The sequence below is a fragment of the Peromyscus maniculatus genome, chromosome 7 (assembly GCF_049852395.1).
Source record: "Peromyscus maniculatus bairdii isolate BWxNUB_F1_BW_parent chromosome 7, HU_Pman_BW_mat_3.1, whole genome shotgun sequence".
Taxonomy (NCBI): Eukaryota; Metazoa; Chordata; class Mammalia; order Rodentia; family Cricetidae; genus Peromyscus; species Peromyscus maniculatus.
In genome coordinates this window covers 71,105,161-71,125,015 of record NC_134858.1, presented here as the reverse complement: position 1 = coordinate 71,125,015, position 19,855 = coordinate 71,105,161, and the positions used below count along the sequence as shown (strand labels likewise).

Below are 19,855 nucleotides of genomic sequence, written 5' to 3'. Positions count from 1 at the left end.
TCATCTTCTAATTATTCTAGCTGGGACAACATGCCCACCATCTGTAGACTGAATTCTCCCCCAAACTGTAAGACAACCTCAATCCTCAGATGAATCCCTTCTCTCTACATCTCCATGCTTCAAATATCCTAGCACCTATGATCAGTGTAAATCTTTAATTCAGTATTAGCCACTTGGCACTTGTGGGTTCTTTGAGAAAAAACTCCTACCTGTTGCCCATGACCCTGTTAGCTGTTTGCAAATCATCATTGCTTTCCAGAACTGGAGTCTGACTCTGGTCCTCTAGAGCCTGTGGCTCCCACTTCCCCTCATCCCTAATTTCTGTGATGCCAATTCTTTCTCTAGGAATCATCCTGTTAGGACCACTGTGCCTGCTAGAAGATTCTCCTGACCCAGTAATCTACCTATCTGCCTAAGTTTTTACCTGAATTCCATCATCATTTTTCACAAGCTGTAACTCCAAGGACTAATGCTTCCATAATTGTCTAGAGCCCAGGCAGAGAACTCTACAACACAAATGAGCCTCGGGAGAAAGGTGTTCTTAAACAAGGCATGAAGGAGAGACCACAGTTGGCCAAAAAAGGGACACTAGAGTGAGACTAGAATGCCCAGGTTTAAACACTAAAGTCAAGAATCTCCACTCCAGTTTGTCAGGAAACGGGAAACTCTAAAAGACAGTGAGATCAGCAGTTCTGATCTGATGCATACAAGAGGAATCAAGATGTGTAGAAAATATCCTTAGACTATCGAGCGGTGTCTTTCAAAGACCACTACAGATTAAAGGGAGGCAGAGCTCATATCTAAGTCTGCATAGTGAGTTATCTGTGTGAGTTTGCCAAATGTATGTTACAGTTTAAAGTCAAAACTGTGATGATGAGGATTTGCAACCAAAATAGTACATGGAACTAAAATGGGAACTCTCCTTGCAGACTTGTTTACACACACACACACACACACACACACACACACACACACACACACACACATTTGCGTGTTCCAGTACATCAGGAAAAACAGACTGTGAGTGATCAACAGTGAGAGTCAGAAGGGGTCACAGGATTTTTATCAGCATCATGAAAATGGTTTGCTAAGCATCCAGACAATATTTTTCCTGACTTTACATTTAGCAGTATGATTTTCTTCCCACAAAACACAGCCAGGTTGGAGTGCTTTGCTTTCTGCAGTTTCTGAAAACGGGGGTGGGGTGGGGGGTCTCCAGCTATGTTTAAGATAAAGCATGTGGTGTTTCCACGCCACTCTTCCCAACTTCTGGTCAGACAGGATAGAGACGCCCGCCTGGCGTTAGTGAAGCCGCAGTTTTAAGTTGTCTGAGATGAAAGACTTTGTCGGAGAATGACTATGGAGGTACATAACAAATAAAATTCTTGGAGTCATGAAGGAAACGCGGTCACCGGCAAGTAGCCTATCAGGATAGCGGGTGACCCGCATGTAAAGGTCCCACCCACTGCTTCCTGGAGGTTCAGGAAGAGACTAGGCCAGTGCTCACTAAAGGGCTCACAGCACATACTCTTCATAAATGTTAACTCGTGTCTCCTGAGGAGTGGCTCCTGGTGAAAGTTCACTTTTGTAATCGTGAAAGCCAGGGTCCCATGCATTCTACAGTGTTCCCATCCTTCCCTGTTGGTGCCTTCCATCTTCCCAGTGAAGCTCCTCTTAAGTCTCATTCTTTTCCCAGGCAGTGGTTCAGGGTCCTAGGGTCCAGGCCACTGGCCTTCGGATTTCCTAGTCATCACAGCACATTGTCCCTGTAAGAGCACAAACCAATGGGGTCCGTTAACTGCCCCCAGAAATGCCCCTTTGGAAGCACTGCTGTTCCTTCCCTGAGAGAATGTCTAGTCTAGATTCAAAGATGAGAGAGGTATATTGAAAACCAAACGTGGGTGGGTGTTAACTAACAAGAGTAAGAGGTGGGGCAGGTGGTTCAAATACCAACTGAAGAGCAAGGCAAAAAGTGGTGAGGGGACCTGAGGAAATGGCTCTGTGGTTAGGAGCACCTCTCTCTTACAGAGGCTTTGAGTTTGGATCCCAGCACCCACATTGGTTGCTTATAAACATCTATAACTCCATTTTGAAGGGCTCCAGTAACCCTTCATGTATACATAGACAAACATCCTCACTTGTAAGTAAAATAAAATCATCTTTGAAAGAGAAAGATAGCAGTCAAGATTTATAAGAAAGAATCTCAACCAGGAGAGGCCAGAAGTTTTGGGAGAGCTGCCGTAATCTGGAAGGCTGTATGGGAGGTCAGAGGGCTGACTGGTCATTTTATGTCAGGGAAACTCGCCACATAAAAATATACAGGAAGGAAGGAATTGCCATAGGAAGGCATAAGGCAGGCGTCTGGGGTCCAGAGTAGATCACTTGGAGGTCTAGGCTGGACTTTACTGGGAGTTGGCATATCGAAGCAGTGTAAAGTGGGATTGGTTGACATTAAATGTCTGGGTCGAAAGTCAAGTCATTTTGTGTTCTTAGTATATTTATAAAAGAGGAATTACTAATGACCTGAAAATATGACTTCCTGAAAGTATCGTTTCAGCATAGCATCGTATAGAAATGTACACAATAGATTGTGTAGTTCAAGATCAAGTCAGAGATCGGTTACAGCTAGTCATAGATTAGGGCCATCATGAAGAGGGTTGTACAGTGGCAAAATAGGAAAGACCCATGTGAGTGACATGATAAAGGGAGAGGCACTGTGACTTGCAATGAGCCTGGGAACAAAAGGGAGAAGTATCCTAGATTAACCCAGAGGTTTGTGAATATAGGTCTAGCCAAGCTCTTTCTGCCATTTCATTTAGTAAATACAGACTTATCATTCCAGAGTATCATGACTTTGCTGCCACCATTGTCATCCATCTAATAATCTTTGTCTCAACTGTAAGGACATACTTGACAGGTGTGCGTTCGTCCTGTGTCATCAAAAGTACATGGCAGAGCATCAGCCAACACAGGGCGAGGCACAGGAAGTGTGGAACCTAGCTGGCATCCATAGCCCTTGTAAACAGCCAACTTTCCCACAGTGCCCCAACAGAGAATTTAAATTTTTTTGTTTAATGAGAAAGAAATAACTTGCCCTGATTTCTTTTTATCATCTTTTCCAATTTGTTCCAGTGCAAATAGAGGATCTTAAGAGGCCAAGTTAGGGGTGGGGGATTGGTCATGTGGCTGGTCAAATAGGAGGAGGCAACTGACCCTCTGTCTTTTGTTTGTAATCAACAGAAAAGAATCTACTTCCACATGCATGGGGGAAACCTCCAGAAAGCTTCAAAACCTCGTATTTTCTAATTTTCCTCCAGCATGTAATTCCCCTGTAGCGTGCAATTTCCTTCTGGCAGGGAATTCACTATAATGAAAGGAGAACTGAACTGTGCTGAGCTGTGGATGCTGGCATTTGTTTAAGACTTAAGGCTTTCACTCTCACAGATGTTCTTCGAGCTTCTGCCAAATGCACACCCCACTCTCTCATTCCTTCGGGGCTGGCAAAGGGTCCAGACTATGGGAAATCTCTTGAGTGTCAAGGTCCACAGAATAACCGTGGCCTCTTCCTCTGGATTTCTTTCCCTTGGTGCTACCACCCAGCTCCATCTAGGAGTGAAAGGCTTGTATGAAAGTGTCTCTCAGGAGTCTGTACCTCTGGAAGCACAGAAAGCATTTCCTTCGCTGGCTCTGAAGCCGGGGGCTATGTCGTTTGTCTCTCTGGCTGTTTCTGTTCCCTGCACCTCATGGCTTGTGTTCTCCCTGACAGCATCACCATCTATCCAAGACTCCAGTCTGGCAGCATCCCCTACTACAAAGTGCCCTCTGAAAACAAAGCCATCATTTTTGCCCCAGTCAATCTGCTCTCTAAATGCCCTGCCTGCCTGGCCCTTAATAGAATTCCTAACAAGACTCTGGCCGAAGGGAAGAAGTCAGTTGAGCATTACTGAAAACCCCAGGGAGACCCTGACTATCCTTAGGAACAAGCCTAGAGCTTATTTCTAATTTTTTTTCTTGATTAGCACTCCTAATCTCTCTAGTTCTACAAAATAATGCCTTATCAGAAAAGCATGTCTTCCCATAGACTTATTATAAAGGGTTCAAGGATAAACACATAGCTGATATCTTTATACTTTAATTCTTATTCCTTTCTTCCATGGACACTTCTAGGCCTTTAAAAATCTCTCAATCATGTCAAGTATGGTCATGTTGGCCTTTCCCAGGTTTCCAAAATCCTATTCCTTGGGACATTTGTATCCTCAGAACTGTTCCCAAAGGTCTGCAACATTGATGGTTTATGGGAACCAGGACTATTAACAGAGGGTTAAATAGATGTCTTTACCAAGTCACAAGCCCTTGACTATGTCGATAAGCTTTCTGCCTCTCTGAGCCTTTGGTCTCTCTTTGCTTTTCTAGGACTTCCTCTGCCTCAAGGCAATGGGTTTATTCTAAGGAGTATGATTTAGAAATGAGAATAGTGGAAATGGCAGGCATTATTTATAATGTAAGGGGGAAGCATAGTGTAAGAACCATCAGGTCTCCCAGTACTTGTTATCAATGTGAAACTCCCAGGGTTCCTGGTGGAGATGTAGTATGATTGTCCACTGTCTAGCTCATGGCTGTGATTATCTAGTGGCTGCTGATGTTAAAAAATAGCACTACTGAGCTGGGGATGTGACTCAGTTGGTAGAGTGCTTATGTAGCACACAGGAGGTCCTGGGTTCTACCTCTAGCAAAGCATAAACTGAGTGTGGTGTAGCACACTTGTAATCGAAGCACTCTGGAGGTGGAGGCAGGAGAATGAGAAGTTCAAGCACATCCTGAACTACATCAGACTTGGTCTCAAACATAAAAACTAGCAGTCCTAAGGAATAGATATATCATTCCTTCAGAAATTCCTGGGAAGCTTTTATTGACCTCCTCCACAGTAGAGGCATTTGCTTTCCTCTGCTGGGTATATTATCAAATAACTTTTTTTGAAGCTCTAAGACAATTTTAGAGATGAAGGAAAAGAAAAGGAAAACACAAAGCTTTGCTATTTGAGTTAACTTGGCATAAAGGTCAGCCACAAGGCAGACAGGTAGCCACACAGTGGGGAGGGGAACTTTAGAGAAAGAGTAAGAAAAGTCCAAAATACCAGAGAAAGTGTACTTAAGCTCTGGACAGCATCCAAAAGAGAGCTACAGAAGGTAAGAAAAAGGAAAGTTAAGAATTTCTGGATTAGGACTCAGAAAGACAGATCCAACAAAACCTAATGGCAACTCTCTATCAACTTTATAGAGAGCAGGGATTCTAGGAAAGAAAAATGCTTCTCTCAGTAAAGAGATAATTATTCCTCCTACCTCTTCAGCATAACTTAGAGAAAATTAGCCTTCCTATGGCATGGTCCCATAGACCAGCACAACTTGATTGACTCCTAAGTGGGGAGACAAGCCATTGGATCCACCCAGAAGTAGGGTCCATTATTTTGACCAGAAGGAAAAGGATGTCTCCTAAGGGGCCTTAAAGTCTACTCAAACAATTTTTACAGCTATAACATACTGCTGGTGACTTGTTTTACACTCTAGTTATATTTTTCTAATTAAATTAATAATCTGTTGCAGAGAAAACATAGTACCCATGTCGTGTTATGTTCTTGGAACTTAACATAAGGTCTAGTTTATGGTAGAGATTTCGCGAATTTTTCCTAGGAGAGGGAGGAAAAAAATAGGCAAGAATATAGATTGTACCACTGAGGCCGTCCAGACCTGCTGCCCATGGCCCTTGCTTCACAAGTAATACACTAGGAGCTGCGGTTGACCTCACAAAAGCAGTCACCCATGTGACTACTTAACAGAGTAGTTTCTGGAAGACAACATAATGGTACCATTGTCAAAACATGTCCAAAATATAAAAACATGCCTTTTGACTCATTATCTGGTGTACAAACCAGTACAATGTTGCAATTCCTTCCTGGTAAGATCCCAAAAATGAAATGCATGGAAGCAGGAGGAAAGCTAGGCTAATAAATCAAAAAAGTTTGGGTGCAAAACAGTGATTACCTGTATTCAGATAGAAGTAATTAGTTTGCACTTACATATGTAAAAGTGTCCACAGTATTAGTCATTTTCTATAATCATATACTTAAGAATAGATCAAAGACAATGGAAAGGGAATATAACCTGATAGGTATTGCAGACAGAATGTCCAACAAATCTTTTTTTTTCTTTTTACCCAATTTTCCTGAGACATGGTAAAATATCATTATCTTTGGTGACCCTTCCTTTTATTATAGTCTTCTAAAACTTGTACACAGATTTGAGCCGACTGGAGCTCATGTGAGAAACACTGACTAGAGAGTGTCTGCCTCTCCAGAGTTCCCTCTTGTTCTTGGCTCCAGCCATCTCTTCAAATGGCCCTCTGCTCCATCATAGAAACAGACCCCCAGAGGGCTCTGCCCCAAGGTGATACAGAGGCAAAACCAAGCTGAACCTTCATCCCCTGGTATTTCCATTTAATAGTTTTTATCCTCAAATGTCCTGTCATGTCGAAGAAACTATCACACAGTTTTCACCCATCAATATTCACATTAATTTCAGGCTTCTAGTCTTCAACAAATACTATCCATGTACAAAGTGTTTCAACATTTTATAAAATCAAAGTATACAACAGGGACTAGAAAGATATCTCAGTAGTTAAGAACCCATCTTTTTTTTTTTTTTTTTTTTTTTTTTTGGTTTTTTTTCGAGACAGGGTTTCTCTGCGTAGCTTTGCGCCTTTCCTGGAACTCACTCTGTAGACAGGCTGGCCTCGAACTCACAGAGATCCGCCTGCCTCTGCCTCCCGAGTGCTGGGATTAAAGGCGTGCGCCACCACCGCCCGGCGTTAAGAACCCATCTTAAATATTCTGTTAACATTGGAGAACATTATAGATACTGAAAATGTTGACAATTACAGATACCAGGGGACTGTAGTCACCAAAGAGGGCTTGGGTTCCAAATCTAGCATTGTCAGCATATGAAGGGAGAAAGGAGAATCATTCATCTCAGCTGAATGGAATCTTATAAATACCTGGTACCAATAGATAATGTCTATAGTCCTATCACCTACTTCTAGACATTCCAACTTTTAGAAAGATGCCTGTGCATACCACAGCACAATATGAAGAATGCTAACATCCCTCAATGTCAACAGTGATGGTCAATGAGTAGATAGCTACTTTGTGTGTAAAAACTGAGACATTTTGACTTTTCTGGGTGGCAAGAGCATAGAAAAATAAATTAGATGTTGTAAGTTTCCAGGGAGCCCTGTGCTACATCAGGTTGGCCCATACCTGCACAATAGCATTATTAAAGAATGAACAGGGTAAGGTAGTGGATGCCTGGTCTAGAATTTAAAAGAAGTATCTGTAAAATATGTAACAGGGTCTACCTTCTTTATAAAGTGTTGGCGACTTTCATTATTCTTTGGAAACAGAAATGAATAATCAAGTTGATCATGCTCGCTGAAGCAAGGATTCTAACCACTGTACCTTCAAGATCCCATTTATATAACTGACATTTTGAATGAAAATAAAACAGCTTAGGCCTCTATAGATCTGTCTTGAACCTAAGTTAGCTGGTGACAACTTAGCATCGGACAAATGGTACACTCTTTCTATGTGCTTACCTGACAATTTAGCTAATGGAATTGTTTTAAGCTCTACTATTAGAGTAATAAATTCCTTCCCCCAGTGTTTCCTCCTAAGTCCTTTGCTCATATAACTTCCCTTTTCTCCTTTTTAGCAATATTTCCATGCTGGAGGAAATGGCCTGAAGAAGAATTTTCTGGAGAAAAGCCCAGACCTTCATTCCCTGAGATATGCTCTTAGCCTCTACACACAAACTACTGATGCTTTGATCAAGAAGTTCATAGAGACACAAAGCTCACAGAGTAAGTAGCTCTTGACCTGAGAGCAGGGTACACTGCTCACCAAATTAAAACTCAACTTCACAGTTACCTGAAATAGCATTCAGAACATGAAGCACGATTAAAAATAGAGGGTTTGCGTTAGCAGAGAATACCACAGCTTTCAGCATTCTTTACAAATGGAAAGACTAGGAAGTTGATGGCTTAGGCGAAAGGAGATATTTTCCCAACTGTGATGTTTAGTCTCTATATTCACCCCTAGAGTTCCATGAGAACAAGGCTCAGGTTCCCCTCAGAGGTGGGTGGCTGATAGCATTTTCCATTCTAGCTTCCTGTCTCCTTCTCCCACCTTCTCCCTCCCTCACCGAGTGCTTCACAGGATGCCTTCCCGGGTAGACTCTCCCAGGACCATGTGCAGTGGTAGCCTGTGACTCCAAGTAGACTCCTTCCCACATTTGAATGTTTGGCTTGGGTTCTGTTCACAGGAGAACTCAAAGTCAAGGTAATTTGCTTAAAAAGGGGGGGACTCCAGATCCCATCTTTTGAGTCCATATCTAGATCCCGTACTCTCAACTCCTTCACACTCGCCTCTGATGGAAACTGACAAACTACATCATTCTACAGAGCTCTGTCCCACTGGTGGTATCTTCCATCTTGTGACACCTTAGCTTGGAAGCAATTAACAAAATTCAACCTTTTTCTTTTCCTTTTTGTAATTTATTTCTCATCATTTTCTCTCCTATATTCTCTGTCTCAGTTAGATAAACTGTAATATCATATTGAAGGAAAAAGTCAATTACTTTTAATTTAGTAATTTCTTTGGGCTATGTTCAAGTTGGAAGACATGCGTCCTTTAAAAAGATGATTTGAATTAACTTTTTCATAAATTGGTTTATCTTGCTCACTTTTCCCTTTGTCCTTTTTTTTTCTTGCCCTTTCTCTCCTACTTTACCCTCTTCTTTTTCTCCTCTGTTCTCTATATGGAACACATTTCAAGTATCATTGGTAGCAAAAAAGGAAAAAGTAAGAAAAGAGAAATACTGATTTTTTTTCTTTATGCCTCATTAGAATTTTATGAGCCAGAGTTCAAATGAAATCTACCCTATTAGAAAAACATTTTCTTCTCTTTCTACCTCAACCAAATGCTAGAAAATAAATCCTAAATCCAAAACGGATATAGAAGGATTCCTACAGTCTTATGTGAAACTGAGCTCAGTAGATGAGCATTTACTATCCCGACAGTGCACTGCAATGCCTGGGCACCACCTTACTCTGTATTCATACGACGAGTATTTACTGAGCATCACTTCCACCCAGTCCATAGAGTGAGCAGCATCCTGCAGGGACTGTGTGATGTCATGTATCAGTTGACCTAGCACAGTGGTTTTGCATGCAGAGGAGATTGTCCCAGAAAGTAGGCAGTGTCTGGAAAGCTTTGGTTGTCCATCAGAGAACAGGGCCTGTGTTCCCAGCATCTACTAGTCAGAGCTCTTGAATGCTGTAGTCATCTTACTATACATAGAACACACAAAAATGACATCAAAAATAAGTATGTCCCTGTACTAGCAGTTTTCTTGCTGGGATCAAATACCTGACAAGTCACTTAAGGGGGGAAGAGCAGTCATTCACAATTTGAAAGTGCATAAGCCATGATGATGGGAAGTCAGTACAACAGGAGTGTGAGGCAGCTAGTCATGCTCCATTCCTGGTGAGGCAGCACAGAGCAGACAGAAAGCAGATCAGGTCTATCGGCCCTCAGAGACACCTCCAGTGACTCATTTTTACCATTTAGAACCCACCTTGAGTCCTCCTTTAGCTGGGGACGAAGTACTGAAACACATGAGCCTATGGGGCCACGGCAGGGATGCTGGAAGGCCTGGTTAGTGGGAAAAGGAGAAAGATAAGTCAGTTGGGTTGTGAGGAAACAAAGGAGGTGTTTTGAATGCAGGATCTGATAAGCAAGCACACATTTGCACTTGAAGTTTTAAAATCACCACACAATGACCACGTTGAGAGTAATTCTTTTAATTTGGCTCTCTAGGCATAATGCAAAGAGCCTTGTGTTAAGGCAAAGAGCCTCTACGGAATTAAAATGCATAAATGCTGCATCAGGTTTGGAGTGGAATTAGTATAAATCATTTTGATCTTTGTATCAATGTTGATATTTTCTTCATCCAGGAGTTGACTTGGTGGTTTGAGTTGCGTAGTTAGTTGGCTTGGGGGAAAAATGCTTTTTCTGTCATTCCTTCTCCTTGGGATGCATGGCTTACAGTTTTAGAAACTGGTCCAAAATGCATTTTTTGCATCTTGATTACAATATTCGTCAAGAAGAAAGTGCTTTTCCTAACAGCTATTTCATTAAACCAGGAGCTCTTTGAATATTTCATGGTGCCACAGACAGTAAAAAAATGTATAAGTCTTGAACATATTAAGTGGGGTTTATTCAATGGGTAACACAGTCTGGAAGGAGACATGAGATGATTCATTGCTGAGCCATCCTGAGCCGCATTCTGTTTCCTTATCTACAATTTTTATTATGGCACGAAGAGTGTGGATCACAAAAGCTTCTCCCAGAAAGGGAACATTTTATGTCTAAGTTACAGTTGTCTCATAAAGGAAAATAATCTCTTCCAGTTAATGACAGTGTGAATTAAAATCTATGAGCGGAAGTGCTTTTATTCAAAGAATCTTTTTTTGTCTCTTTTGAGTAAAACCTTTGAGTTTCTGCTTATTAAAATGTCTGAAAACATAGATAATTTCCAACATTTTACCAATTTGTATTCAGCAGGAGTGGAGTCTGGTGTATTCTAATTTGAAACAGGAAGTAGATAGCTTTAGACTCACATCTTGGATTCTATGAGTTGACTGCCAGATAATCATTATATTGCACTATGGTTGCATAGAGTCTGGTCAACATAATTACATCATTGTTATAATCTAGTATAAATTGTTTTATTTGTGACAATATATGACATCAAATATGGAAAGTTTAAGAGACAAATTAGTTACCTAAGCATATTCTTATTATTAGCAGTAAAAGTTGGAAGCCTCTCAAATACAGTCTTCTGGAATCATGTTACCTAGAGGAATCATTATCTTTAGTTTTTTTCCTCAAGATACAAAAGATGTGCCCAGGGCAAAAAAAGAAGCCATCATTAGATGTGGTTCATTGTGAAATGGATTTTTGGGTTTTGTTGTTTTGTTTCTTACCAGATATATAGGAAGAACTTAACATTAAAAATATTTTATTCACAGAACGAAAATAACTAGCATTTAAACACAGAAATGAGCTTTGAGTCTTAAGGGCCACAGTGAATCTTCATCTGATGGTCAGCTCTGGGAGAATGCTGGGAATGTTTTCAGTATGTGACGAAGTACCACTAATGTGCACAACCATTTGTACCTTCATGATGGTTTTTAAAGTAGTTTCTTGTCCTTAGCTGATAAGGCCTCAGAAATAACCAGAGATCTGACTCTTTCCAATAGATCTATCATGCCCTGTCCCCAGACCACTTAAGTGGCTCAACCTTTCTCTAGAGGCACAAGCAGAGAAGTGAGGAGAATGTGTGAAGCTTGTCTTCTTGAATGTCACAATACGATGACATTCCCTTCACAAAACCCAAGGGGATGAAGAGCTCAACACAGATAGCTTTAATAGGAAGTATGCTGGGACAGGCTCTCAGCAGGATGACACCTTTCCAAGAGTAGCAATGGCATGCTAGGTAAGGTTAGAGGGAGGCTGGGCACATATCTGTCACCACCTCGCAAGCAACTGTGATGCTCTTCCTCAAATCCTGCAGAACTAATGTCACCTCATACCTTCCAGGTGAAGACACAGAGTCACACATGGATTCAGAAATGTGGTCAGGTTCTGAGCTGTGTAGTTCATAGCAGAGGCGATGCCCTTCACTACCACTACTCATGGCTGTGTTAGGGCGTCCCACAACCTTCCACCTCACATCAAATAACTGTCACTACTTTATCTTCTGCCCTATTGTACGTTTTAAACAACATTTTATTATGCCTAAGTTGGGGGAGGGTGCATCTGTCCCCATCATATGGACAGCTTGGGGGACTTGGTTCTCTTCTTCTACCACGTGGGTCCTGGGGACAACGCAGGCTGTTGGCCTTGGTGGCGAGTGCCTTACCCTCTGAGCCAGCTCACCAGCACTGGTGCACATTTTAATATAATTAAAATCTCCTTCTTGCTCAGTAAACAAACTCTAAATTAATAATTTTGCTTTCTCCCAGTAACTAACTCTTCCAAACTTGTTAACTCTGCCATTTGTCTTCCAGAGTCCTCTCTCTAGTAAAGGTTTCTACATGGTAAACACCATGACCAAAAGCAACTTGTGGAGAAAAGAGTTTGTTTGGCATATACTTTCACACCATAGCCCATCATTGGAGGAAGGCAGAGCAAGAACTCCAGGCAGGAACCTGGAGGCAAAGACTATGGAGAAACACTGCTTATTGCTTTGGCTCCTCATGGCTTGCTCAGTCTGCTTTCTCCTTTATCCCAAGACCATGGGCCCAGTGGTGGTACCACCCACAGAGAGCAGGGTCCTCCCAAATCAATCACTAACTTCACTATAGACCAATCTTAGAGCATTTTCTCAGTTAAGATTACCTCTTCCCAAATCCATCTAGGTTTGTGTCAAGCTGACAAAAGCTAACTGTCCCACTCTCATTCCATCTACTGGGCATGCTCAGGAACCAGCACACTTTTAAATAGGGGAAACATTCACACCATGGGCACCCAAGCTGAATGTAAGGAAAGGTTCCCTGCTGTTAGGAAACTCTTTTGTATGTAGCCTGAGTTCCTCCTTCTGGCCTTTGTTCTTATGGGGAAGATTGCTTGTTCTTCCCCCTTCCTACCCTACCCTTTTCACCCTATCCTCTCCGCACAGGTATTCTTTTTTTGACATTCCATGCAGGGCATCATATCATAGTTGCTAGCTGATAATTCTGTCTTCTCATAGAGAATTCTGTTCATTCATTCTTGAAATCTAAATACTTGGTACCATCTTGGCCAGCTATAATACTTGGCCAGCTATAAATCACCAAATCTTAGGACAAATGAGGGTTCTTTAAGCATAAATATTTTGAATTATGTGATGTAATGGGGTCCTAATATGTGAATTTATGCAGTTATAAGCTATATAGCAGCCTTCCTGTTTGAGTTTATCTGATCACAATCTTCATTGAAGGCTGCTGTCCATGGTCTTATGCTAGAAAACTATGGAAGGCTGAGAGAGACAGACAGAGATGGGGGGAGGGCAGTGTTTAGAGGGGGAAAGCTTGGAATTTTATGACTGATACTATTTATTACTTATCATACAAGAGAGGAGATAGTGAGTGCCACTGGAGAGGTAGACAAAGTTAGATAAAATTAGATTATTGATTTTTATCAAACTCTTAAAACCGTGTATTATTCAATCTGTCACATAAAACTCAAAAGCAACTAGGAAAAAATGGTTTGCTACTGGTCCAGTTCAGGCCCTAGTAGGAGATGAACTTGTGCTCTTATTTCAGACCTTTTTGAGAGCTAAGTCCACCACTGTGCAGGGTGGTTTCCTTTGCCCCTCTTGGTCCCTTCCCTTCTTCCCATGAGGCCAGGCTCTGTGTGCTACCCTATGGATGTGCCTGTGTGTTTGCCTGCGAGGTTCAGGCTGTGAGCAGCCTCTCAGAGGAGGAAGATCAAGTCAGACCTAGAGTCTTCATACCTGTCCAAGTGTAGTCCCGGGGCTGCGGTGCCCTCAGACTTCAGGCCTCTCAGTATGACCTTCTCCTAAGAACTCCAACCTTCTAGATTCCATAGCCAAGCTTTCCAGAACAGGGCGTCTTTCACTGGCCCCATCCAGACCATGATCACCAACAGTTACCTTCTAAGCCATGCTAAGATGGCCCTTTAATTTGAGTTTTTGTCTCTTTTCAATTAATATGAAGACGGATTTTTATGATTTTGCTAGGTTTTTTTTTAATTGGTGACAATTCTCATTTGAGTCATCAAAGATTAACACCTTGGCAGGTCAAGCTTCAGAGTGACTTAGAGGAAGAGACACCACTGGATTTTGACAACTGAGTTATCCAGGGTAAACCAAGAGCTTCACGCAGGCATGGTTTTTCTGTGGGCAGGACATCATGACTCCAGGTCCCATTTTCTCGCAGGCAGCCCCACCCACCCACCTCCCCACTGCCCAGTATTTCATCTGGCGTGGAGATTTGAAATCTGGGAAACATCTGGGAAGCTTCAGTGAACTCTTTTAAAGTCTGAGAACTCCAACAGGGTGGAACGAGCAGTATGCTGCAGACACATGAGGACATTAGCTTTCCTGATGCACTGGCTCACCACCACACCCATCCTCCTGCCTCGTCAGAGTGGAGCTCCACTGCTTCTTGAGTCTGTGTTTCATCACAAATACCTGAAAGATTGATTTTTTTGTAACACTACCTGCCCACGTTAATTCTGTTTCTTTGATTTATTTTTCACACACACACCCCTTCCCCCAGTTGTTTGACTGGCATGGGAACTCCTGACTTCTTGACTTCCAATTTTCTCTGCCTCTCAAATGGAAGGCTGATCTAAATAAATTATGTAAATGAACCCTGTACTTTTTTTCGGAGCAAACAAAAACATCTGGCATTAGGGATGACAACAAATTATTATCACCCTCACTTGCATTTGACTATAGTTTGTGAGTATCTTTGAGTAGTTTTTTTTTTGTTTTTTTTTTTTCCCTCAATCAAACCTTGGGGAACTCTGCAAAGTCAGACAGAGATCTTTGGATCCTGGTGTCACACTCCATGTTGTTGCCAGGAGCCCTTTTGAAATAGTCACTGCGCCACAGAGAAATGGATGTCGTTGACAATATGAGCACAACTCTAATGAGAAAGTAGAAAATGCCATATGCAGGCAGATATGTTAGAGACTCTTGCAGAGAATCTAAGTGGGAGACGAGGAAGTGGTGGTGGTACTAGAGGAGCAAAGATAAAGGAAGATTTGAGATTGGAGTCCTTCAGCAAATGCATGGCAAGCATTATTAAAGTCAAAAAGATTATGTATAAATTTATTTCCAAAAATTCTAAAATAAATGTCAATTATATGATAAATTATGATAGATTATTTTCTACCTCTTTACGATTTTATGCATCTTCAAATTATCCCCACAATTTTCAGGCATTTTCTTTGTGAAGCATAATTTTCATTTAAGAAAGAAATACAACGAACACACTTTGCTCCGCAAAGTAAATTCTGGCTTAATCGATTGCTTGCCGAGGTGTAATTAATTCAAAGTGGTAGGTTTTTGAAGTCTCTGGGGACTTCGGATTTTCATCTGCAAGCTGACATAAACAGCAGGGTTAAATTTTCTTATTTGGTTCAGAGGGTCTCAGAATCGCCCTGAGGATGGGAAACCTGCTGGAGCAAGGGTCTCGCACACAATACCTCCACACATATAGCCACTGACGGAGCAGGTGATCACTTACAAAACTAATTCAATGAAGAAGGAATTTACCAGTCACTATATAGTGCTTTGATTAATGTTAAGAGGATCATGGGGCTGGGATGTGGCTTAGCTGGCAGCGTGTCTGCATAGCATGCATGAAGCTCCGGCCTCCCTCTGCAGCACTGATAAATCAGACAAGGCGGCCCAAACCTCTAATCCTGCCATTTTGGAGGGGAAAGCAGGAGAATCAGAAGTTCAAGGTCGTCTTTGGCTACATAGCAAGTTTGAGGTTACCCTGGGATTCGAAAGGCCTTGTCAAAAATAAAAGGAGAGATGGGGGCGGGGCACAGTGAAGAAGGAGGAGGAAAAGGAAGAGGAGGAGGGAGGAAAGGAGGAATGGAAGAAAGGGAGAAGGAATCTGAATTGTTTTTAAAGCAACATTGTATAGTACTTTCCAAGGGTAAAACTCGAACATCACTGTTATTGCTACTTCTGTTTTAGGTCTGAGTAGAGAAGAGCACAGAGGTTATGTTCAGAGAAAGGAGGTATTGTTACAGGCAGGAGAGTCAGAAGGCTTCAGGAAAGAGGCCTGAGGTCCAGAGAAAAAGCAGGGCCCACAACACAGCAAGCTGCTAGCCCTCAAAGAGAAGCAGGAGGGAGAGGAGAGCGAGAGAGAGGAGAGGGGGAGAGGGAGAGAGAGACAGAGACAGAGACACAGAGAGACAGAGAGAGACCTTCTCAGAACTGTCCTGAGCTTCATCCGGCTCAGGGAGCCATGGCAAAATACTGTAAGCTTGTAGCTGAAACACAGATCTATTTCTCACAGATCTGGAGATTGGGTACTCTGTGTTGAGAGACGGCTGTCCTCCTGTCTTGCACATAGCCTCATCTCCACTGTGTCTACTTCTAAGTGACTGTGTCCACTGAGCAGATGGGAGATGAGAAGCAGGTGGATCTCTATGAGTTCAAGGCCAGCCCGGTCTAAACAGTGAGTTCCAGACACAGAGAGACAGCCAGAGCTACATAGTGAGGTCCTGTCTCAAAGAATGAAGGAAGGGAGGAGGGAGGGAGGGAGGGAGGGAGGGAGGGAGGGAGGGAGGGAGGGAGGAAGGAAGGAAGGAAGGAAGGAAGGAAGGAAGGAAGGAAGGAAGGAAGGAGGGAAGGACAGAGTGGGGGATGGAGGAAGGAAGGAATCTAGAGTAACAGGATATTAGTGCCTTAAAATTTGGGTATTTCATGCTAAATAGTACTTGACTTTGTACTTTATACAGCCAGTGTTGCTTAACCATCCTTGGATAGACAGAGAAGTTGTTTCTGTTTTCTGACCACTGTGAAGAATTCAGTAATGAGCTTGGGAGTCCTGATATCTTGTAGGCATACTGACTTCATTCCCTTTGAAGGCATACATACTCAGTAGTTGGATTGCTGGATCATATGACAGTTCTGTTTGTAATTTTTCCAAGCAGTTTCCTAAATGGCTGCTCTACATCGGATCACCACTAACAAGATGCAAGTCTTCCTGTTTCTCCTGACCAACACTTATTAGCTGGGGCTGGAGGCAGGTCACTTCGACTGTGATTTGCCTTTCTTAGATGGTAATTGTTAGAGAATGTAGGTCCCTGCACCTATATTTTCCTTTAAGGAATACCTGTTTAGATACATTGTTCCCTTTTAATGGAGTCATGTAAGGTTTTGCTACTGAGGCTATACAGTTCTCTATATGTTCTAGACATCAACCCCCTGTCAGATACATACATTGCAAACATTTTCTCCCAAACCCTAGGCCATTGGGTTCTCATTTATTTATCCCTAGGCTTGTGATCCTGCTTCATCTGGGCTCTATATTTTGTTTTGTTTTTTTCATGTACCATGCTTTTTTGTTTACTCTAGTTTTCTAATGTATTTGAAGCCAGGTAGTCTGATGACTCTAGTTCTGGAGTTTACTTACACATGACCATTTGAGAGGAGTATGGGAGGCAGGGGATGCTCATGCCACCTTGTACATATGAGGTCAGAGGACAACCTCAGGTGAATGTGGGCCTTGCTTGACACGGTGTCTTTAGCTCACTGCAGCTCATGTCAACTAGCCAGCCCAAGAGCCACCGAAGGTTATTCCATCTCACTCCCCCATCTCCCTTTTGGAGCACCGGGTTTACAGATGTGTGCTAGCGCACATCTGTTCTGTGTGGATTCTGAGGACTCAAACTCAGGTGCTTATGCTTGTGGCAATCCCTGAACTGCAGCCCGTGTTCTGAAATTTGACTTTACCCATTTGGTCCAGGGTGCACTCAAAGATCCCTGTTTGGCTTCCTCCTCCACATCTTTCTACTGAGAATCAAGGGCTTACTTAGCCTTTATACTGTCGCTACCTCTAGATCTATCCATTTTTTTCTTTGTGTATTTGGGTGTTTTAATGTTGGCTGCGTGTACAACTGACACCTGCTCCTTCAGAACCATCCCTGTGATAGTTTTACAGTGCCCTTCTTTGTCTCCTGTTGTTTTTAGTCCATTCTGTGTGACATAACATGGGCGCTCCTGTTGGCTTTTGACTTCTATGTGCGTAGAATGCTTCTGTCCCTCACTTGACTTCAAACATGTCCTTGGAGAGTCTCTTGCATGCAGGATGGGCCAGGTCTTAGATTTTTGTCCACTTAGCCACTCTCTTTTAGTTGGAGGCTGTGGCCTATTCACACTTGAGATCACAGCTGAGAGAAGCCTTTTGTAATTGTTGTGTGTGTCCTGGTTGTTTCTAGATCCTACTTGTTCTTGATTGTCTCAGTCATTTAGTCCTTCGCTGTTACACAGGCTTGATTCCTCTCTCAAGTGTGTATCTGCTGGCTTCCCCCTCCCCCTTTGGAGTTCATAAGTCCAAGGGATTTACATATTAAATCTTCCATTTATAATGGAGTATTTTCAGGCTGTAATTGCAGCCTAGATTTATGCACCCCCTTTTTGTTTCTCTCCTGTTAATTTACATGTTTATTTTATTTTAGTGTTTCCAAACGCAGTATAAGCTTCTTAATTTAAGTTGGTGTTTCCTCTTACAGGGATAATGAGGCTTGCTAAGGCCCAGTTATCTTGGGCTTGTATTCCATAAGGGGGAGTCATCATGAATTCTGTATCAGTCACAAGTGATAATCAATAAAACATAGAGATGAGTCAGGGACTCGGCCCAAGTCAACTGAATGTTCCTGGAGATTTGGGGGGGGTGGAGGCAGGGTGTGGAACAGAGCAGAATTCCCTAGCTGCTCAATGATATAACTGACTCACTCACTCATTCAGCTTCCATTCCTTAAATCATCACTCCAAGATGAATTTTTCACAGCAGAAAATAATTTCACAGACACTATCCAAATAATTTATTTTCTTATGACAATTATTTCCTGCTCCTTTAGATTTTATGAAAATACTCACTGGAATTCAAATTTATATCTCAATTGCAGTTGGTCATTATAGTATTTTTTTTTTCAATGTCTCCTTGTAGCCTATGCTGGCCTTGAACTTGAGACCCTCCTGCCTGTCTCCCAAGTGCTGAGATTACAGTCATGTGACACTAAACACAGCTATGATGTCCTATTGATTTTATGTAAGTACTTTAATGAAACAGAGGGATTTTTCTCTTACTGGAGTGATTCAAAAGCCACTGAAAAAACATCACGTGACCTGAGGTTTCCGTTTGACTCAGAATCTACAGAGGAAGGGAACACGACCTTCCCCATTCTCAAAAACTACCAACAACTAATTATTGAAAGATGATTTGCTCAAAACAACTACTGTAAAAGACGCTGTGGATAAAGTATAGATTATGGAATATTTTAAATATTAAATCATTTTTTATACCTTCCACACTAAAATAATAATTTCACAATTAAGTATCTGGAGACTGGCCCTAATGCCTCTGTACACCCCCATACACCACACACCCCCTTCTCTCTCATCATTTATTTACTCATTTATAAACATATCAGGTAGGCTGGGAGTTCTTCACCAGAGGTCTTTAAGCAACTGAAACAGGAGGAGGATGAGTGATGATAGTACAATAAAGTCACCTCCATCTGGCTCCCATCTCTACCCTCTGGTACTTACCTATCACTTCTATTTTTACTGTGTATTTTAAATATAATCCGTAGTAATTCCCCCCTCCCCTTTCCTCCCTCCAACATCTCCCCTGACCATCCCACTCATTCTCAAATGCATAGCCTCTTTTCCTTGTTATTATTGAATATATGCGAGAATGTATAAGTATATAAATACAACCTGCTAAGACCACTTAGTGTTGTTTGGTATGTATATGATTTCAGGGCTGACCATTTGGAGCTGGATAACCATTTAGATGTTCAATCCTGGGAACAACTAATTCTCACTCTCGGCAGTCATTAGTTTTCTGTAGATCTTTGTGTATGGGTGGGGCCCCTTGAGAATTTTCCCCTTCCGTGATAGCATGTCTATTGGTGTTTTCCTTGCTCAGATCTTGTTTGGGTCACCATATTATTGAGCTATCATGGGTGTTGCTTCCCTGTCATTCT

At 42.0% G+C, this 19,855-nt stretch overlaps 1 protein-coding gene across 1 annotated transcript in view; it reads left to right on the top strand.

The window, feature by feature from the left end:
- Unc13c (unc-13 homolog C) overlaps positions 1-19,855 on the top strand; it is a 447,691-nt gene that overhangs the window by 406,423 nt on the left and 21,413 nt on the right. The window contains exon 29 of the mRNA XM_076576687.1: positions 7,761-7,908. Coding sequence (XP_076432802.1) covers positions 7,761-7,908 — 148 coding nt within the window. The remainder of the gene's footprint in view (positions 1-7,760; positions 7,909-19,855) is intronic.